This window comes from Tursiops truncatus, chromosome 19 (assembly GCF_011762595.2).
Source record: "Tursiops truncatus isolate mTurTru1 chromosome 19, mTurTru1.mat.Y, whole genome shotgun sequence".
Lineage (NCBI taxonomy): Eukaryota > Metazoa > Chordata > Mammalia > Artiodactyla > Delphinidae > Tursiops > Tursiops truncatus.
The window spans coordinates 44,705,859-44,728,217 of NC_047052.1; the positions used below are offsets into that span (position 1 = coordinate 44,705,859).

The 22,359-nt window shown below is 46.5% G+C and overlaps 2 protein-coding genes across 15 annotated transcripts in view; one reads left to right on the forward strand and one right to left on the reverse strand.

Annotated features, from left to right (window-relative positions):
• Positions 1-2,193: 2,193 nt before the first annotated feature.
• Positions 2,194-18,222, reverse strand: WDR87 (WD repeat domain 87). Of its 2 annotated transcripts, XM_019941153.3 has the most exons (7): positions 18,094-18,222; positions 15,947-16,305; positions 13,397-13,517; positions 12,238-12,408; positions 8,992-11,867; positions 8,249-8,520; positions 2,194-7,856 (listed from the first exon to the last, which is right to left on the reverse strand). In XM_019941153.3, the coding sequence occupies exons 3-7, from the start codon at positions 13,469-13,471 to the stop codon at positions 2,374-2,376; spliced, it is 8,877 nt and encodes a 2,958-aa protein (XP_019796712.2). In that variant the 5' UTR covers positions 13,472-13,517; positions 15,947-16,305; positions 18,094-18,222; the 3' UTR covers positions 2,194-2,373. The 2 variants fall into 2 exon arrangements, with proteins under 2 accessions (XP_019796712.2, XP_033700728.1); XM_033844837.2 differs by lacking the exon at positions 12,238-12,408.
• A 606-nt stretch (positions 18,223-18,828) lies between these two features.
• SIPA1L3 (signal induced proliferation associated 1 like 3) overlaps positions 18,829-22,359 on the forward strand; it is a 235,772-nt gene continuing 232,241 nt past the window's right edge. For all 13 annotated transcript variants that reach the window (XR_004523304.2, XR_004523302.2, XR_004523305.2 and 10 more), the window contains exon 1: positions 18,829-18,991. The gene's annotated coding sequence lies outside the window, so the exon portion shown is untranslated. The remainder of the gene's footprint in view (positions 18,992-22,359) is intronic.

The following is a 22,359-nucleotide window of genomic DNA, read 5'->3' on the forward strand; positions in this document are numbered from 1 at the left end:
GCATTGGATAATATTAAGGAATTATTCATTTTGTTAGATGTGAAAATTATTATATAAGAAAATTTTATTTTTTAGAGATGAGTATCAAAGTATTTAGGGTTGGAATATCATGATGTCTGGGATTTATTTTAAAATACTTCAACAAAGGAAAAGTTAGATGAAGCAATTTTTAAAAAATATTTATTTTTGGCTGCGTTGGGCCTTTGTTGCTGCGCGCGGTTTCCCTAGTTGCGGCGAGTGGGATCTACTCTTTGTTGTAGTGCACAGGCTTCTCATTGAGGTGGCTTCTCTTGTTGTGGAGCACGGGCTCTAGGCGCATGGGCTTCAGTAGTTGTGGCACGCGGGCTCAGTAGTTGTGGCATGTGGGCTCTAGAGCACAGGCTCAGTAGTTGTGGTGCACGGGCTTAGTTGCCCCGCAGCATGTGGGATCTTCCCGGACCAGTGATGGAACCTGTGTCCCCTGCATTGGCAGGTGGATTCTTAACCACTGCACCACCAGGGAAGTCCCAGATGAAGCAATTTTTGCAAGATGTTTACAATTAAATGATGGGGGTCTGGGGGTTCATTACAATACTCTCTTCTACTTTAGTGATTGAAATTTCTCATAATAAAAAGAAAATACAAACAAGCCCTAGTCTCTGCAATTCTGGCAAAGGCAAAATAATATCTAGGTTGTTGTAGCCAGTACCAAGGTTTTGAGGCTTCCTGAAGAGCCATCCATAGACTTCCTGACCCTGGGACAACAGTTAAGACTATTTTTGTCACTGTGTTTTGTTTGTTTGTTTGTTGACCAGAGGACCCACTGATATCCTGCAAAATGAATTTGTTAGGTATTACTATTCCCTTTCTGGATCTTTCAAGGAATTTGTCCTTTTCATCTGTGTTGTCAAATTTATGGCCCTAGAGTTGTTCATATTGGTCTTCATCCTTTTAATGTCTGTAGGGTCTGTAGTGATGTCCCCTCTGCCATGCCTTATATTTGTAATATGTTCATTTTCCTCTTTTTGACACAGACAAATAAACAGAGGCCAAAAAGGAGAAATGATTCAGGTCAAGGCTGCAGAGCCAGCTGGACCATCCTTACTTCTGCTGCCTTGCCTGGCTGCTGCGTCAATCATCCTTTTTGAGGCTCCCTGTCCCCAGCCCACAGCTTTCATATACTCCATGTGGCCTGATATGTAGTCTGACATGGAAGAGCCCAACTACACACTCAGGGCTCTCATTACCCTTGGCCTTCAAGGTGAATCCAACTTCTCAAAATGTTCTCTTGCCCTCTATTCCTGGCTTCCCCACAAAAGCAAACTCAGGTGGAGGGAGTAGAATAATAAAGGAGAGGTTGGGATGGAGGGTGGCAAATGGCATAGATGGGCTACTTGCTAAAATCTGTTGGCTCAGCTTACCTGGAAAGAGGCAGTTTTGAAGTCTCTATAGTGGGGAGAGGAGATCGGGGAGGAACAGTATTACTGGCAGTGACAACTTCCTCCACTTTACTACCTCTTTCCCTTTAACTGTTGTCTTCTATATTGCTAGAGGGAATGATCATAAGTCCCTAGATAGCTGGGGGCCTATGTGAGCTTACACCTAATCTTTCAAATTCTCATTCTATCATCCTACCCAAAACCCATGTCCAGGTTGGCAAAGGAAGTGAAAGATATAGGCTTCCCTCCTTTTCTTCCTGCTTTAACCTCAAATGGCCTCATCTCTTAATGCCATCCGGTAATGAGGTCACCAGCTGGTACTGGCTAGAACTTACTGAAGTTTTTCCTGTTCTCTGAGGATCTCCTCAACACCCACCATAACTGCTGTTTGGTACTCAAGTCATCAGCATGCAGAACTATGGTCAGGAAAGAGTCTGCCTCCACTGTGTACCCCCCAAAACCAAGGGGCAAAATACTGGGTCTTCTGATCCTAAAATCCATTTTCTTTCCATTATATCAAGGCCTCTTATATTAATGCCAAATATACATTTTTGTGCCAGGTGCTTTCCTTCCTATGGTCTTTAAGGGAGAATGGTGAGGGGCAAGGAAGGAAGAGGACAAGGACAGACTCTTCTGCCTGAAGGCCTCCAGAGGGTGAGTGAGCACCACTGGCTTTGGGGAAGTCTTCCCACTCTCAAGAGTATGTGAGTATCTGGTCTCCCTGGCTACCTTTCTGGAGAAGCAACATTTGAGGAAAAGGGACACATCACAGTGCTTGTTATAAATGAGAATCTCCTCTTTATTCCACATATAAAAGCTGGTTTCTGGAACTAGATAGGGAAAGAACTTTGGCATGGCTCTACCTCTGTGTGGGCCCTAGGGATAAAGGTCTAAATTCTGGTGACAAGGCCTTTCTCCAGGTGGGAATGAAAAGTCCTGCCCCTTCAGTCCCAGATTAGGGGGTAGGAGCAACGTTGTAGGGCAATTCCTTGGTGAGGTGTACATCAGCTTGCGGCAGGCTCTTCCAGGCAAGTTCTAAGATCCCATACTGGGCAATGCCCATAGGGAGCATGGTACGTACATTGTTCTTCCCTGGGAGGGGAACCACCTCCTGGAACTCCAGAGGACCTTTAGGGGTGTGAGAGCCACCACAGAACAGGTGGTAGAACAACCGCTCCCCAGGAACTAGCTCCGTGGCCTTTAGGGCCTCTTTGTAAATGATCTCTTGGGATTGGGGTGCCCCTCTCAATAGCAGTTCCTGTAGTAGCCTCTGGATTCGGGGGGACTTAAGCTGGTACAGGTCCATGAGACGGTAGAACTGTTCCATCCAAGCAGCACTGTCTTTCGCGTATCGCTCCTGCAACATCCGCAAAACATGGTACATTGCCACAAATGTCTCCCATAGAGGCACCTTGTCCTTTTTTTTAGAGATGGGCTGTGCCTTCTTTTCCAACTTGGGCAATTTGGCAGACCTGCCCTTATCCTTAAAAGCCCAGAAGTCCTTTTGAAACATCAGTGCTAGGGTTTGTTTTTCCACAGGGTCAAGGGCACCTGTGAAAATGTCTCTTGTTGGAGGATAATGGTGTTGCATCTCCATCTCCTTGCGAGCAGTGGATATCTGCTCTGCCCGCACACTCCTGTAAGGCTCTCCTAGAAGATGCCAATTTATAGCTTTCAGGTCTGGAATCATTTTGGTAGCTAATGGGGACTTTGGTGTGGTGACAGCCAAAGGTTTTAGCCAGCTTTCCTTTTCCTTTCCTTTTATAGGAGGGATCACTTTCAGGTATTTTGGACCCATGGGCTCCTTACTGGGTTTTGAGATACTTGTGCTTCGTGATTCCAAGTTCTGCTTGTGACGGTACACAATGGCTTCAAGTTTGGCCAGATGCATCCACTCTAAGTTTTCCTTTGCAGTGAGGTCTTTGAGAAGCTGGCACAATCTGTGGAAACTATCCCTGGAAAGCGGTTCTCCTGCCTCCATCTGTTCTAGGACATGGTGGATCCACTCTACATCTGAGAGGCTGATGTCTGCATATATTTCCTCAGCCAGGATTTTGGACACAGGTAATTGTACCTCAGTCTGTCCCTTCAGAGATGGATGACGCTGCAGAAGCCACTGCCACTTGGCCCCTAGTTGTTTGCCTTGGAGTTTATGAGCTTCCATGGTCTTCTTCAATATGTAGGATAAATATGGGGTCTTTAAGTCAGGCTCTTGGGACTCCAAAACTGTATCCAAAACTTGTAGAGGTATGGGCTTATATTTCTTCAACAGTTCTTCTTGTTTATCCATAAACCCTGTCCCTGGGAATACCCTGGACGTCTCAAGTACTGTGGCCTTATCTTCCCAGGATATTTGTTTAGTTGACCCTGGCACTGGTATCTTCTCTTCCCTCCCCAGAACTACTGAGATCAGTTGCTTGGGAGGGCTTTTGAGAACTTCAAGTTTTATAGCTCTGCCTTTGACCTTGGGGATTCTTTTCTCAGTAGAAGGGACTGCTTCTCTTCCTTTTAAGTCCTTTTTTCTTTCTCCTGGTAACTTAAATAGTTTTTCTTTTTTAAAGATCTCTTTCTTCTTGTCTACCTCTTCTTCCAATGAGCTTCTCTCCTCTTCCTCCCCCTCTTTCTCACTCAAACGCTCCATCTCTTCCTCACTCATGCTTTCCTCCTTCTCAAACACTTCCTCCTCCTGCACCTTCTTCTTCTTTTTCTTCTTCTTCTCCTTCCCTTCCTCTTCTTCCTCCTCTTCCATTTCCTCCTCTTCCTCCTCCTCCTCCTCTTCAGACAAACTCTCTCGCTCTATTTCATCTAATAAGCTTTCCATTTCTTCAGAAAAGCTCTCTTCACTTTTCACACTTTTCACCTCATCCTCTTGACTGAGAAACTCTTCCTGTTGCAAATCAACTCTCTTTAGCTTTTTTCTCTTTCTTGACCTTTGTTTAAGGAATGGCTTTGCCTCTTCTTCCTCTGTTATTTCATCCTCCTCTTCTTCCTGTATGACTTCTCTGTGTTGCCTGGCCAATCTGCTTTCTTCCTCAGTCATCTTTTTCTCTTTCTTTATCAGTCTTCTCATTTCCTTGGCCAGTTCTCTCTGCCTCTTAGCCAGTTTCTTCTCATCTGTGGCAATTTCTGGTTGTTCCTCAGAAAAATCCCACTCCTTGGCATCAAGTTCATTCTGTACCTTGTTCAATTCCTTTTCCTTAGTAATGAAAGACCTCTTTAACTTTGTCATCTCTATTTCTTCCTGGGTTAGTTTCCTTTCTTTTTTGATAAGGCCTTGAAGTATCTTTAAGATTTTGCTGCTTACTTTTAATGGTTCCTTGGAAATGCCCTTGCTTTCTTTAGCCATCTTCCTTATTAATTTGGCTAGCTTCCTTTCTTCCTGGGCACATACTCTCCCTCCTCTAGTAAACTCCAGTTCTCCTTTGGTAATGTCTGTTTGCTCTGTGGCCAGTATCCTATCTTCATAGACCAGTATCTTTTCCTCTAGTGACAATTTCCTCTTAATTAGTTCTAGTTCATCCTTAATTGGTCTTCCCTGTCTTGAAGTTTCTTGAGTCTCTTTTTTAAAGAGAGTTGCCTTTCCCTCAGCCAGTCTCACCTTCTCCCAGGCCAATTTCTTTATTTCCATGCCCAATGCCTTTCCTTCCTTAGTAATAGACCAGTCACCTCTGAGCTGTTTCAGTGCTTGGAATATCACCCTCTTTTCCATAGCTAATTTCATTTTGTCCTGGGCTATTTGGTGCTGTTCCTCAGCCAGCCTTTCCTCTAATTGGGTCAGTTTTTCCTCTATAGCAGCCAATTTCTCCTTCTTCTGGAAAAGTTTCTCCTTTTTCTCCATCAGCTTCTTCTCTATCTGAACCAGTCTCTTCTTGTACATGTCCAGTTTCTCCTTTTCTTGGTCTGATTTCTTTCTCTTCTCAGTGAGGCTTTCTTTGAGCTGGATTAAGTTTTCTTTCCTCTGAGCCAGTTTCACCTTCTCCTGAGCCAGAGTCTTCTGCCTCCAGGCTAGTATCTCCTTGGTTTTGGGGAGTTCTTCCTTGCTCTGGACCAATTTATTCCTTTCCTGGGCCAGTTTTTGCTTATTCTTTATCAATTGTTCCCTTTTCTGGACAAGTCTTGCCTCCTCCCCAGGCAGTGTTTCCATGTCCTGGGTCAGTTTCTTCTCATCCTGGATCAGTAGCTCTTCTTCTTGGGCCAATTTCTGCTTGTTCTCCATCAGTTGCTCCCTTTTCTGGCCAAGTCTTTCCTCTTCTTCAGGAAATTTTACATTGTCCTGGGCCAGTTTCTTCTCTTCCTGGATCAGCAGCTCTTCTTCCTGGGCCAACTTTTGCTTATTCTCCATCAATTGCTCCCTTTTCTGGCCAAGTCTTTCCTTTTCCTCAGCCAGTTTTTCCTTGTCCTGGACCAGTTTCTCCTCTTTCTGGATCAGCAGTTCTTCTTCCTGGACCACTTCTTTCTCTTCCACATTTAGTTTCTCCTCTTGAGAGGCCAGTGTCATCTCCTCCTGATCCAGTCTCTCCTCTTCATTGACCAGTTCCTCCTCTTCCTGATTCAGTTCCTCCTCTTCCCATGCCAGGTCCTCCAATTCCTGGGCTAGTTCCTTTTCTTGCCATGCTACATCTTGCTCCTTCTGGGCCAGTTTTTCCAATTTCTGGACCAATATCTTTTTTACCTCAGCTAGCTTCCCTCCTTTCTTTGCTTTTTTCTCTTCTTCTTGAGCCAGTTTCTCCAATTTCATGGCCAGTTTCTTCCTTTGCTGGGCCAATTTCTCTGCTTCCTGGGTTAGCATCTCCTCTCTTTGGGCTAGTTTTTCCTCATTCTGGATAAACTTCCTCTCTACCTGGACCATTTTCCTGTCTTTCTGGGCCAGTTTCTCATAGTCTCTGGCCATGTTTCTCTCTTCCTGAGCCAGTTTTCTCTCTTCCTGTGCTAGCTTCTCTACTTCTTGTGCCAGCTTCCTCTCTTCTTGGGCTCGTTTTATTTCAACTTGGGCCCGTTTCCTCTCAACCTGTGCCTGTTTATATTCTTGATGGATCTGTCTCTGCTCTTCTGTCATCAGCTCTTCTTCTTCTTCTGCTGCTGCTGCTTCTTCTCCTTCCCACTCCTGAGACAATTCTTCCTCCAGGGTCACTTCCTCCTCATCCTCCAACAATTGCTCCCTGGCCCTGGCTGACATCTTTTCCCAGATCTGTGACCATTTATCCCATGTCTGCTTCTTCTTGTCCCTCTCCAGCTCTTCCTCATCTGGGAACAGCTTTTCTTCTTCCTCATGGAGCTTCTCCTCTTCCTGAAGACGCCTGCTTTCCCAGGCTTTCTTCCATTCATCCCAGGATATCCTCGTCTCACTGTTGGCCTGTTTCCACTGATCCCAGAGCTTCTTCCACTGCTGCCAAGACAGTTTTGTCTCTTCCTTAACTGGTCTTCCTTCTTGCTCAACCACTTTCTCCTCTAATTTGGCCTTTTCCCCCACTTCCTGACTCACGTCCGTCTCCTCTTCTTTGGTTTTTTTCCTCTCTTTTTTATCCACTTTTATTTCCTGCTGGACTGCTTTCCCCTCCTGCTTAGAAGGCTTCTTAGAGGGTTTCTTCTCTTCTTTCTTTGATATTCGTTTTCCCTTGGTTACGTCTGGTTCTAAAAAAACAACTTTCTTTTTCTTGCCTTTGTCTGGAATCACCTGGGTTTCCCACAAGTCCAGCACATCCCTTTCTTTCTTTCGCTCTTGCTCCTCTTTTGTCTCCTCTTCCTTGTCACTGATCACCATGTCCTCTCTAATTGCTCCTGCATGAGGAAAAACTGGTTTCTCCTCTGGCCAGGCTACATCCCAGTCAAGGTCCTCAAGCCGTTCCTTACTTTCTTTCTTCAACAGGGGGCAGATCTCCTGAAAGAGCTCCCAGCTGGGCCGTCGATCTGCCAGCACCGCCTGAGCCATGGTCACTAGCTCAGTGTTTAGAGCTTCTGACATTTTTGTCTGGGAACCAGATATCCTCAGGGTCACAAGACGACATAGATCGTCCCGCCATGATGAGCCATCTCCAGGGGTAGTCCTGTGGCCAGGAGCTCCAGAGGCACTCTGCCCTCTGACTTCCACCAGCTTCCCAACTGATTCTCTCCTTATAGGATATGGAGGGTCCTCAACTGTAACTTCAGCGTCTATTGTCTTCCTCTTGCGCCTCTCTATGGGTTTCTGAAGTGTTGCTTTCCTGCCTCTTTTGTCATGTATCTTCCTCAGCATCTTCAATGCAACATGATCCTTTGAGGCATCTATCCCTGGAGGCTCTTGTTCGTCATCTTTTGAAATCTTTAGTGTACTGGAGGTTGAAGACCTACACTCCTCCCTCTCAGTTGGTGCAGCTTCACTCTGATCACCTTCACCCTCTAAGGGACCTGGCTCTGTGCCAGTCTCTTTCATCTTCTTGAGGCTCTGCAAAAATTTTCGGGCTATAGGGAGAATCAGGAGATGTAGATAAGGGAAGCTTGGGAGGCTTAAATGAAGCCCTTCCCAAAATCTGATATGAGCTAAGAGATAGCCATAACAGATGTAGCAACAGAGGGGGCTGAGGCCTTTTTTTTAAAAAAAAGGCATTCTCCTTGCTTTATTCCCAGTCCCTTCCCTCCTCCCTCCCCTGCCTCCCCGACTTCTGTCAAGTCTTACAGAGATAGGTTTTGGAGTCTCTCTGAATTTGGGTGGATTCTTCCTAGGAAGGTTCTTTTCTGTGAAAGGATCTTTCCACTTACCTCTGTTCCTATCTGATACCTCTTGACCCAAGTTAGCCTTAACTACCCTGCCTCTTGGGGACCCTGAGGCATTAACCAGATCACCCCATACATACTATGCTTTCTGCCGCCTACTCGGCCCCATCTTTGGCCTTTGCTGGGCTTGTAGGCAACTTCAGGTTCTTCAGGAGCTGTATCAAGTTGGTTGGAAAGGGCGGTAAGTTCAGAAGCCCCTGAGACATCTAAAGAAAAAGTAGGCTTTTCATCACCCAGTGATAAGATCAGGTTTTCATTCAATCGCTGCTCCACTTGGGTATGAAGGATTTGGAGATCTGTGGCCTGCATTCCCAGCAGATGGTCCAGGGTTTCTTCCCCAATCATTTCCTGCCTATGAAAGTCAAAGGAGAGGAAGGACCATGCTGAATCAGGGACAAGAGGGAGAATGAGAAGGAAAGAACAGCTATGGAACAGGCAGGGGACTTGACAACATGACCAACAGAGACAGAGTATGTAGAGGTAAAGAATGGCGAAGAAGAAAGAAAAAGTCTAGGAAGCCAAGATGGTAATGCATGGCGTGACCTGTATGGGGCCTTCAAGGGTAGGAGAAGAGGGTGAAAAAGGGGCACTTGAAGAGGTAGGGGACAAACAGGAATAGGAGAAGAAATGGAGAAAGGAGTGAGCAGTTAGGGGATCATCAGGATAGTATAGGAATGGAAAAAGACTATGAACAAGGAAAAAGGACAGAAAGAGCTAATGAACAGAGATGAAGAGACAGTGAAGGCAGAGAAGGGAAAAATGGGAAAGGGGAAGAAGAAAATCAGAAGCTAGTAAAGAACTGAGGAAGGCACAAAGAACTTACTGCATCTCCCGGAAAGTATCTTCGTTCTGGATCAAGTTTAAGAGTGAGGTCTTAGAGTGGATTCCAGTCTCAGCCATGAGGCTCAGGGCCTTATTCCTTACTCTTTCATCTTTGTCCATTAGTCTTTGGGCCAGAGGCACGGCAAAGAGATGTGTAATCATTCCTAGACACTTCAGCCCTTCCCAGGCTAGCTCTCGGATCAGTGGATTGGAATTGGTTGTATCATCCAACAGACGACGGGCTGTTTCAGCACGCAGGAGTGGAGGAACCTGGTAAGAGGCAAAGATTTGCCCTAGTGTACCAATACAGCACTGGTACTTCAGTGGAGAAGCATGGATCATAATATTGAGAATTGTCTCTATCAGGCTATTGATAGCTACTTCACTCATCTTTCTTCCCAGCCAACTGCAGTTTGCTGAGTCTGTAAGGACACTGTAAGTTATATCCTTTGACGCTCTTATTTCAAGGAAGTCTTCATCCTCCTTTTCACGTGCATATTCTCCTACATCACTTATAGCTCTTGCCCTACCATGCCAGAAGAAGAATTGTTGAGAATTGTCCCGTTCCAGGTCCCGCATGGGTGAGTGCAGGTTGCACTGTAGGTATATTGGGCTGCCCTGTGGCCAAAGACGGGCACGAATCACTGAGTTAGGAATGTAGCAATCAGGAGCCAAGAGCCATTTCTGCCCATGGCCAAAGTAGTATTGCAGTATCTGGTAAGGGTTGAGTCCATCCCAGGTAGTCAGCTGTAGCTGGGGAGGAAGAACATAATGGGAATGCAGAGGTTTTTTCACCTGTGTCCAATCAGCTTCCTTATACAAGGAATCGTGTCTGAAGGAAGACAGTAACACAGGGCTCCCTTGCTCATCTTCTATGACGTGTGGCACATTATGATCAAAGGCGATGGCCCGATTATTGACAAGGTTCTCCAGACCCACTAATTGCTGTTGCCCTTGTCCAAAGTAGATATACTTGGGCACAAACATGGTCTCAAAGGAGAAGAAGAAGCTTGGTATGAAAGGCTTAGGAACTTCTAGCACTTCATCTGTCAAACCTATAAGGGAAAGGCGAGCCAGCAGGGCTGAGGGAAGCAGTTTTAAACAGGACACCAGATAAAGACTCTGGTTGAAAGTGACTAGCAGGTCACCCCGGTCATTTGCAAAGCAGAGTGGGCCAAAGTGCAATGATGAGTCCAGCATGGCTATGAGTCTACCATGGAAGTTCCAGATCCGGACAGAGCCATCACTGCCACCCGTGACAAAAAGACTCAAGGATAGGCAGACATCAAAAGATGTGATGGTACACTGGTGCAGAGGCAATGTGTCTATGAACGTTGAGCCTTCCTGTGACCCAGAGGACAGAAAGTCATGGAACTTCCAGAGACGCAGGCAGTTAGTCTCCGTGATGGCACTCACAGACTTGGGCAAGAGTATCAAGTGTGTTAGCTTACAGCTGCTGAGAATGCTGGCAAGGGGCTGCAGCTGCACTCTCACCCCTTCAAGCACAGCTTCTGATAGGTGTACATAGTCATCCATTCCATAGGAACAGAGCAAAGAGTTTTCTCGGCAACCAGAAAGCCCTCCAGGCAGTGTAGAGAGTGCTAATACAGCCCCGAAGTGCGTGAGTTTCTCTATTTGGGCACAGCTGTGCTGGGAAAGCACTCTGATCACACCACTCTGGTGTCCAGAGAACATTAGTCCTTCTAGACCCCGACCCAGGTGGAAATGCCCATAAGCCAGGCATTGTACCAAGTCCTGAGAATCTGGTGAGGTGCATATAAGATACTTGGCTGGGCAAGGGCAGCGGGTTGTGTCAAATACCAGCACATCTGAGCTGCCTGTTGCTACAAAGAGCTCCTCTTTATCTGGGTCATAGGCCCAATCCACAGCCCGGTCCAGGATTGAGAAGGGCCAGGTGATAACCAGAAGATTCCCTGTTAGTGGGGACACAAAGCGCAACAAGCCATCCTCAGTAGTGCACAGGATCCGGAACCAGTTATTGCCACAGCGGACCCGACGTATCTGCTTGGGAGCAGAGCCACAGACATTGAAGAGGTTATAGAAGCACGGCAGACTGCGCAAGGAGAAAGAATGGGTAGTCTGGCAGAAGAAAGTAGTGCTATCAATAAACTGGAGTTGATACAGTTCCTCGCCAAGTTCTAGCTGCCGCAGCAGACTCCCTGAAGTCAGGTTCCACTCCTTGATTAAGCCTTCTTGGCCAGCTGTTAGCAGGGTGTGGGCTTCTGGCCGGCTGCGGATACATATCACCGATGAGAAATGGGCCTTGAAACTGTGGAGTGCGTGCCCCTGATTGAGGCTCCACACTTGGATTTCCCCAGTCCTGTTTCCAGCATAGAGAAAGCCCTGCTCAAAACAGGTGAAGCAGCAGGTGATTGAAGAGCCACTGGTGGTGGAAGGGAACCTCTTCACCTCTGCCAGCCGGCCGTGGCCCTGGCGCTCAAGGACCCTCACCACAGTCTCACATAGGGCTACAAGGGAGCCATTGGGGCCGTTCAACATGATGTTGTGGACAAGCTCATCACCAGGCATGGAAACCATGTGGGCTATTTGGAGACCCTTGCCACTCTGCTCCATGATCCAGGTGACCACTGCCCCCAGGATTCCCGACAGAAGCATCTTCATTTCTGGGTCATAGCAGAGGCAGCTGATGTTAAAGCGGCAGGGCACTATACCTAGGGGTTTGAATGACTGAAAGTGGTCCCCAAAGAGCCGCAGGAGCAGGTCACCACAGTAGACCACGAGGATATGAAAGGAACCTGTGTGAACCATGGACTGGATGGGCGGCAGTCGTTCAGTCATGGAGAATGTTCTCTTCTGCACCATGTCCTCAGTTTTGCTCTTCATCCATACCACAGCCTAGAAGAGAAAAAGATGGGAACTGCCTAGAAAAGATAGTGGAAGAAGAAAGGGCAGAATACTCAGCTATTTTTCTCTTGCTAAGGAGAAACTGGAAGACTCTAGAGTGATTTTACCCCCTGGTTTTGGGAGTTGGAAATATTGTAGAAGCAGGAAACCTAGGACTCTTTCCCTAACCTTGGCCTACTTTAGGAGAACCATAAAATCTGTTCAACACAGAGACTGTAATTGGAGAAAGGATGAACGGGGAATCCTGGATCCAGGTCACTTTCATTCAAGGGGTGTATCTTTTTGGGTTAATCTAGGGTCAGAACTTACATGGGCATGGCCCCTGTAGAATGGGCTAAGAAGAAAGGCTGGGTAGTTTTACCTGTATTTCTTTTGTGCTTGTTATCACCCACGGGAGGGAAGCAAAGAAGTGGGCATCACTGAAGTAATAGCATATAAGTGGCATATTTTGAGGATGGCGAGACTCTTTGAACAGGATCTGGGACCGGTCACTCAACACAACTACATCAATCTTTGGGTCATCTAAAGTTTGCTGGGGAGAGGCATGGCATAAACTAAGAGACCAGGACACATATACACTAAATATATTCTCATGCAAGTCACAATTAAAGCAGTTCTCAAAGTTATGCCTCAGCCCCAAGAATCACTCCTGTGGCTCCCACACAAGGACAATTTATCACCTGTGGGACACTATACTTCACAAGCATGTAACAAAACCCCCAACACAATAGCGAACCAAACCGCTATAGGGCCTGTATGGGCAAACTTTATGGTGTGAGCACAGGAGAAAACTGATGTTCTTCCCAACATGTCCTCTAACATTCTCCCTCCTGTCTAAAAGGTACATATGTCATAAAAGACACATTTAACAGATTACAAAGGCAAGTGCACTGCCATATGCCCACATGTAAAGTAACACAGTATCCCAAAAGTCAGCACAGCTTTATTAAAGCCTAAAACTGCACTAAGTAAGACTTTTAGGACACCCTATCTGGCCTTGAAGTTTGACAGAGGAAAATTTTTTTATGTATATATATATATATATATACACACACACACATACACAAATACATATACACACACTTAATATATATATATAGACACACACTATATGTGTGTGTGTGTGTGTGTGTGTGTGTGTATTATCCCACTGTGATAGAGCATGTGCTATGAAACATGCACCTGGGATCCTTTTACACAGAGCCAGCCATAGCAAAACTGAGGTTGGCAGATGTTCTCTCTGGTGCCTTCTCCATTCTCTTTTAGAAAAATCTCTCTTCCCAGAGGGTTGGTTCTTCTGAAATGCTTCAAAGTGTTAACCTCTCGCCATCAAAATGTCCTTGCAAGAGGCCTCTAGACTCATTTGGAAGTTGATGGCCCACTTTCTACTAAGGGGACAGTTGTCTTTATCATCTACCCTGCCTGCTTCCTGCATAGTGGATCTATGCTCCCCTGAAGTGCTCATAAATCTTAAGATAGATAGAGGCCAGTAACATGTTTATGTTCTACATATACATTACCTTGCTTTTATGTATCATGTCATTTATAAGGTATTTAAAATCCTTCCACACGGGAATGAGTCTGGGGGAAGTCATCACCTTGATTATCCCCTGGTCCTCCTCAGGACCACTGTTTAAAAACCTGTAGGAATACAAAAGAGGCCAGCTTAGCCACTGATACTTTTTGAGGAGCTAGAAATCAGAAGGCAAGGTCCATGAACTCATGTTTATTGGACACTTTTTGAATGTCAGGAACTATGCATAAGATACCCTCTCATTTAATCCTCACTGCAGCCCAGTGAGGTAGGTATTACCTCATTTGAGAAAACTGAGGCTTGGAGAGGGTAAATAAAGGAGTTGGAAGTTGAATCTTAGCATTGGCTATCATCCAATAGGATATTATGGGGGAGGGAAGCAGAGAAATTTAAGAGGGGCTGGAAAGGAATACTGTCACAGGCAAATAATTGTTCCTTGCTGGTGATGGGCTGTCAAGGGATCTTTTTGCAAGAACTAGTAGTTCCCAAAGTGTGGACCCTGGACCTCCTGTACCGGGATTCCTGGGGGAGAGGTACATCTTAAAATGCAGATCCTTAGGTACTGAAGCAGAACCATGGTGGTGGGCCCCTGAGCGCTTCCCTTGTAACAAGCTCCCTAGGTGATTCTGTGGACCTTGAAGTCTGACTACTGAAACAGGAAATCGAGATAAAGGGTGCCCAGGACAAAGAGTCAGCTCCGTGTAGCCCAGCTGGAGAAAGGATCCAGCCATTGGGCCTTGCAGGCTTTCCCAGGCTTGTGGAATCAAGTAGCTCTCTTGAATGTGATACATCTGCTATTCATCCTCCTCCTCCCCATTCCCTTCTCTTTGGCCTTCATGAGGACAAACCTCTACTTTTCTTAGTTGGATGGTGAATAAATCCTACTTTTAACAAGTTCCCTCTGTCAGGGGGTCTGTCATTACTGATCTGACGATGCGCTTGTTTTCCTCATTTGTAAAATGAAAATGCCAGATCCTTGCAACTTCACAGGATTGTTGCAAGGATAGACTAAGATAATTCCTGTGAATACTTTTTAAAGTATACTCTAAAGCAACAAACAATTATGACTGCTGTTTTTAGGCTGGTTTGGTTCTCAGAGAAGTACTAGTTTTTTCCTTCCAACCTATACTTTGTACTTTTCAGTTGCTCTGGAAACATTACAGCTAAATTTAATAGTCTGGCCAGCAGAGGGCAGTGGAAGCCATCCTTGCGCCTGCCAGACGAAGGAAAACTGATGGACTTTCAGTTTAAAGTGGTCCCCAAACTGCGATCCTCAGGACAGCAGCATCAGCATCACCTGGGAACTTGTTAGAAATGCAAATTATCAGGCCCCACCCTAGACCTACTAAATCAGAAACTCCGAGAGTAGGGCCCCAAAATCTGAGTTTTAACAAGTTCTCCAGCTGGTCTTAAAGTCTGAGAAACACTGGTTTGGAGAGCTGTTGGAGTTCCAGATCATTTGGCCTGGGCCTCCTGAGGCAAGGTCAGCAGAACCCACCCTCTGGCACGGCTAAGACTAGGCCCTGTGTTGCCACAGAGACTTGATGGCTGGATCTGCGGGGGGGAAGCAACAGGTAAAACTTATCATCATCTCATGTGTAGGGTGGTTTAGTGCCCACAAAAAAAAGCTTTCACAGGGACTTCCCTGGCGGTCCAGTGGTTAAGACTCTGCGCTTCCACTGTAGGGGGCGCGGGTTGGATCTGTGGTCAGGGAACTAAGATCCCGCATGCCTCACGGTGCGGCCAAAAAAAAAAAAAAAAGCTTTCACATCAATCACTTCATTAGTTCTTGAAAGAATTCTGAGAGGCAGATACCACCGTCTCCATTGTACATATAAGGAATGTGAATTCAGAGAGGAAGAGGGATGTGTTCAAAGCTACACAGGGCAGCTTCAAGACTAAGATCCAACTCACAGTTCAAGATTCTTCTATCATTTGAGAGAAGTAAAAGGTTCTCCCAGCTAATGCTAAGTGAGCTCTCTTCCCCACAAACCCACTAATGGGAACTGGGGACTGGCTTTCAGACATTAGCATCCCCTATGTCTTTCCACTCTCCCCAAGGCTGCATGCTGCCCTCCTGCCATATCTTTTTCCATTCTATTCTCCTGTAACCCTGCACTTGCTGCTCTTTTGGACCACCTTTCAGGAGCCACTGTGATCAGCTGAAATGGATCGGTGGATGGCCCTACGGGCCAGGGCCCCACAGCTCAGATTTACCCAACCAGCTCCTTCTTGGGGGCCCAGAGCTGCTGAGAGAGTAGTCATTTGTAGTCAACAAATTTGCAGTCATTGACATCAGTTTCCATTTTTCCTAATTATCTCCTCTGGGTCCAACTTCTCTTGACCAGCCTATAAAAAGCAAGCGGTTGGAACCCTTTGGGGGCATATTCTTTGGAGGTTAAGTGAGAAGGAAGGCCTTCAACCCCCATACCTATGTTTGTTGTTGTTGTTGCCACTCTCTCCCATCCCATATACCAGTTTCCTTAGAGGAAACCTCTCCTAAAATGCCCCACATTTGATTCCCTAATCCCCTTACCTGTCCTTAAAAGCAAGTCCATAGAGAGCGCCAGATGCCTTAATCCCAAATGGTCTTGACTTTTTAATATCTTGATAACCCAAAGATGATCTAAAGGGAGAATTCAAGTCCTGCAGCCAACTGAGAGGAGTCAGAATTTGGGGGCTGAGATATGGTATCTGACTAGCTGACTATAGAGACAAACCAGGTCTATGATTGGGCATTGATGCTGGTGCCACATCCTTTTTCTTAGTTGCAGTCCATTCCAAGGTACTGTGTCGGTGGTGGTGGGATGGAAAGCCAGCATCCCATGAGCCCTGCCTTTGTAATACAGAGAATTGGCTCTAGGGGGTACTGCACTCCGTGACACTATTGGGCCCCTGTTGAAGAAGGAAAAGAACAAAGTATTGTGAGTACATATAACAAGGAGACCTGACCACCCAAAAGAAGAGTGATGTGTGCTCCACACTTTGAGGTAAAGCCCAGCACGGATCCTACAGCCTTGCAGGTGGCTCTCACGTTTGGGGACAAGGATGCAGAAAGCCCAGCTGGCATCAGTTGACTGTAAAGTCAGAGGGACTGTAAAGCCCGAGGGCAATCTTGGCTTACTCTGTTTTTTTGAATTACTGTTAAGGAGCCCAAGTCTGTCCCCAGGCCTGGGACTGCTACTCTGGCCTTATAAGTGAGTTCACAGCTAGGGCTGGGACTGGAATGCACTTAACTTTACAGAAAGAAACAATTTTCCAGGACACACATATATTACCAGGGTGGGCTAGTTTCTATTGAGTGAAGAATTATCCAGCATGGGAGTAGTGATAGCATCCAGAACTGATTAAGGTTGTAAAGTGGTTGCCAGGCATTTTACATACATTGTTTCATTTAATTCTTATACAATGATTCTATGACTTAGCTATCATCCTCCATTAATGAAACAACTTTTAAAAATGGACATGGTAAAAATACTCAAAACATACCAAGGAACATATACTGAAGAGAAAGTCACCTGTCCTGTTCCCCTTCAGAAAGGTAACCCTGGTTGTGTCTTTCTTCAGCTGTTCTGTACACACACAAGCATGTATGTAAAAAATATTATTTTTCTTACACAAATGGTAGTATGCTATATACACTTTTCTCACTTAATAATCTTAAAGATTAACTCATATTAAAACATACAGCTCTGTCTCATTTTTCAACAGCTGTCAGCTGCAGTGTATTCCACTGCGTGGCTGAACTACCATTTATTTATTTAAACTTCTATTAATGGAAATTGGGCAGTTTCCAACCTTTTGCTATAACCCATGCCACAAATGAATATCTTTTTAATGCCTCAGAGTTTTAATTAACTTAAATTTTAAAACTGAAGCAATGTACATCTTTTATTCATTAAGCATAACTTATTTTAGGTATACTGGCTTAAATAAATTATTAAAATTAATTTCACCTGTTTCTTTTTAATGTAAATTTTAAAATTGCATATTTGGCTTGCATTATATTTCTATTAGATAGTACTGCTTTAAATTATCACCGTCTGGTGGTGGTGTGGATTTCACTCCTTGAGAGTAGGAACCCAATTTATCTTGATTTCTCCCGTGTCCTCATTATCACCCAACCTGGCATGAAGTAGGTGCTTAATACATTTTTGTTGAATGAATGAGCAAATGAATGACCCTCTGCCCTCTCTCAGGAAGAAGAAATATATGCTTCCCAGCTCAAGTCTTACTGAGCATCTTCTTGGAAGGAAGATGAGGTGCGAAGGGTATTGACTGGGTTTTCTTGACCAGAGAACCTTGCAATTCTAGCCAGTTCCCTCGGTAACCTCTAGTGGAGTAGGAGTGGCAACATTCATTTTTTGAAAAAAAGAGTCGGATCCTTGATTATGCCAGCAGGTGGACTAAATTTGAACAAAATTTTCCAGGCCGTAAGTACTCAACAAACACTGGTTACCCTAAGAATGTGCTATAAACGAATGAATGGTAGGTAACCGGGCCTCCAGGGCAACCCCCTGGGTGATGGTCATGAGACTCCCGTCGAAGGCAGAGTTCCGGAGCCGCCTACTACGGGGAGAGGCGACCAGACACGAATCCCAACACATTCGGTCGTCCCAGCTCTCCGCGCCGGAGGGAAGAAGGGCGTGTCCGCCTCTTCAAGACCGGGGCCGCGCCTGTTACCTGCGACGACTGCATTCCCGACTAGGGAGGGCACGGCGTGTGTGGCGGCTCTCAGAAGCTACGTGAAGGATCAGACCTAGAATAGGAGGGCCTGACGAGCGACCTTGGGGATGCTGCGAGAAGACTCTGCCAACAGGACGGTTAGCTCCCCAGCCCCGCGCCCGGTGGACGGACCGAGGCGAGGGGAGTGAGCGCGCGTGCGCACTGGCGCGCGCCCGGCAGGAAAAAGCCCAGCGCGAGGCCCCGCGCGCGCTCGAAAGGAAAAAAAAAAAGTCCTCCCCGTGGGGGCCCGCGGCAATTTAGGCCGGAGTTGGCCGGCGAGCGCGCGTGCGCGAGCGCGCATAGACGCCCTTCTCCACGGCTCCCCTCGGTTGGGGGTCTAGCGCGCTGCTCCGCTATTCCCGCCTCTCCCGAGGCTCGCGCCCTCGGTGTAAGTATCTCGCGCGCGCTTTGCGGAGAGGGAGGAAGAGGGTCCACTGAAGGAAGGGAGGAGGCGGACAGGGCTTGGAAAAAGGGAAAAACCGCCCTCGCCGAGCGAGGAGCGCGGTCAACGGGCTGGAGTAGGCAGAAGACACGCCTCTATCCCTCACGCCCCTCGGGGCTGCGGAAGTACTCTGGAGACTCCAGAGGCACTGAGGCGACAGGTGGACTACAATTCCCAGAAGGCAGCGCGGCCCCGCGCCTACAGCTCCCGGCAGCACCTGGGCACCAGGCCTTTTTCAGCTTGCTGCCGCCTAGGGCGAAACTACAGTTCCCAGGAGGCGTCGCGCGAAGCGGCTTGGAAGTGGGCAGCCTGGAAGTCACTCGGGCCACAGGAGCTGGCGGCGTCTCCAGCAAGCGGCGCGGATCTGGATACCGTGGTCGTGGGGCCCGCTGCGCGGGCAGCTGGGACGCCCAGGTATGTGGCTCCGGGTGCAGGGTCGGCCTCGCGCAAGGGTGGTGGGGAATCGGTGTCCCCTCGGACCCCGAGGGTCAGCGCGGGCGGGCGACTGGGCGGACGGCCGGGTGTGGGGACCGGTTGTTGGGGGCGGCGGCGGCGGCGGCGGCGGCGGGACTCTAGCCCTCTAGACCTGGCCGGTCTCTTGCCCGCATGCTTCAACTTTCCAGACGAGCTACCTGGCGCTGTTGCCGAAGAGCGTGGCATGGGAGTCGGGTAGCAGTGAGTTCGGGTCCTGGCTCTGCCACTCTGGAGGTGCGATATAGGGAAACGGCGCCGAACCTCAGTTTCCCCTTTCAGTCTAACCGGGGAAGAATAGTGTCTGTCTTTTGTTGGGAATTCTGTTGAAATGTTGAGATCTGGTGAATAAAGCATTTGGCACATAGAAGGCACTTATTACGTGTTTGCATTATTGTTAGCTCCCGAGAAATGGTGTGAAGGTATTATCCACCGAATGTGGTAAGTTGAGGGTGAGCCGAGTCCATAGTTAGCCTTCAATGCAGGGTGACTGCTGTTAACTGAAATTATTTTGTTAAGAGCTTTGGTTTGGGAGGCAGAACCAAGTTCAACCATTAGGTTCTACCATTTACTAGCTGTGTGACCTTGAGCGACAGACTTCACTGCTCTGTGTCTTCGTTTCTCTGTCTATAAAATGGGATTTTAATAGCAGCCACCTCGTAGAGTCGTTTTGAGGATGCAGTGAGAATACCATTTGTGAAGTGCTTAGAGCAGCAGCTGGCACATAGTCAGCGTTTAATAAATGGTACCATTTATTCAGCGTTTTCCCAGTTTCTCAGAGACCCCCCTGAGGGTGGGGCTCTGGCTGTAGTGTTGGTCTTCCAGTGGGCCAGACTCAAAACTGGTCTGGTTGACTTCTCCTGCAGCCTCAGGTTCCATCTATGTAAAATGGGGTAACAATATCAGCCTCAGAGGGTTGTAAGGATTTGCTGAGATTGTATTCCTAGTCCAGAGCCATCTCTCACTAAGTAGCAGCTCTTATATATTATAATTGTTCTTCTTCAATGTTCTCCATCTGGCCCAGAGACTGCCTGACTATGGTGGGATGTGACATGACAGCTCTGAGCTACCCCACATGTTCCCTCCCAGCCTCAATGTCCCATCTGTGAAATGGTAGTGATAGGACATTTGTGCTAGGGTTGTTTTGATGATCCTAGGAGACAATTCATATTTAGTGTTCAGCACAGGGCCAGGTGCATAGTAAGCACTTAACAAACATGTCTTCTTTTTCTTGATAGGTCTTTGCTGCTTATGTTTGTATTTACAGGGCAGAGCAGGGACAAGGTTAATGTCTCCCCCCCGCCCCCACCGCCCCAATTTTTATTCACCAGAGGTTAAATTGTGGAACATACTGCAGTATAAGGGCCTGAGAAGAAATGGTACTGACTTGCTCTCAGCAGCCCCCTGCTCAGCTCTCACACACTCCTCCCCGCAAGCCAACACATTCACTCTAGGGCTTTATGTACTGTACCACTGCTGCCAGCACTTGACTCTGTCTCAAAGCCCTGTTAGCACCCTCAGCTCCAGTTCCAGATGTGGAGCCTGTGCTCCTTGATGTCCTCTGGTGACTGTTCCCTTGGGTACCATGAACTCAAAATGTTCAACCTAAACTCCTTTTTCCTCTCAGACCCAGTAGTCACCATCTTGGCAAATGGGCCAAGCCAGAAACTTGGGAGTTGCTCTTCTCCCCCAGGCTTCCCGGGTCTAATTCATTGGCAAGAAGGATGGAGCTGTCTTATTTCATAGCAACCATTTCATTGGCCCTTCTTGATCTCCCATCTTGTGGGCACTGAAATTCTCCCTTGGCCACTGAATATGGACTTTTCCAACAACGTTGAGTTGTTTCTTTCAAGTCACCAAGGATTGATGTATGTGAAACATTGTATTCATAGGGTGCCGAGAAGGCACTATGGACTTGGCCAGATTGCAATGGCCACAAGTCGGGAGTAAAGCCCTGGCTTTCAGGGGGCCCATTTCTACAGTTTTAGCCTGGCAAAGCTCGGCTGAGTTGCTAAATTTCTTTCTGAAAAGTTACACCGTGTCAGCGGCTTAGAATATCCTCTGTGGGAAGGGCCATCCTGGGCATTTTGGGAGGTAGCATACATACCAGGGAAGAGGCTGGGCAGGGAAATTCATTAGCTCTCCGTTTAGGGTGAGTCTGTTGTCAGATCTTTCATTGTAATTTCACTTGGAGATGGGAACCGGTGGTCTCAAATTTGTGCTGACCACTAAATTTGCCTAAGTGCTTTTTTATTATTTATTTATTTATTAAGTTAATTAATTAATCATTTATGGCCGCACCACAGGGCTTGCCAGGATCATAGTTCCCCAACCAGGGATCGAACCAGGGCCTGGACAGTGAAAGCACCGAGTCCTAACCTGGACTGCCAGGGAATTCCCCCTAAGTGCTTTTTTAAATCTGAGGAAATAAAGCAATGGCTTAAAAAAATCTTGGTCTTAATTGTTAGTGACAACAGCATGTGGGTTTTTTAGCAGTCTGTGTGGAATGGTCAGAGTTAAACATGAGCCTGTTTTTCAGACATTGCAGTTGTTAGGCGGTAAATCAAAAATGGAATTTAGAACGTGCAGTGATTGGTGCCTTTTTTTCCCTGTAAAAGGTATTTTGCGGTTATATTTCAAACTTCGGTGTAAAAAAATGACACAGGTTATGATAACAGCTTAACCTTGTTATGTGTTTAATTCCCCAAATCTAAATTAAATGTATGTTTTAATAAAAGAATTGAACAGTCATTTCCTCTAAAGTAAAGGGTTTGTTTTTAGCTGTTAGAATCAGATGCTATTGGACCAGTTTGTGCATTTGTGCTTTCTTTAAGACTGACACTGCTGTTTCTTAGAACTGCTCTGGTCATGGCTTTAATTTGTGTGTGTGTGTGTGAATTGGTTGAATTTGGCTTTTCAAAAGTTATGCTGAGATATACATGCTCATAGTAACATGTCAATACAGAGATACGTAAAGAAGACGATAGGTGCCACCCTCCACTCCAAAATCCCATCCCCCGAAGACAACCATTTATTCAGACAGTGAGTATTTACTGAGTATCCAGTGTCAGGTTTTGGAGATGTCTGAGAGAACAAAGTAGATTCTCTGCCCTTGGAAATTCGGGTAGATGCTCTCACTTACCTCTTTCTATACTTATATGGATGTATGTATGCAAATATTGACTGTTTTCTTCCTTCTCCCTCACCACTCCCCAAAAAAGGAGGGATCAAGACACACATATTTGTAACTTGATTTTTAAAATATTTGATAGGGCCTATCTCTTCAAGTCATTACATATCTGAATGATTCT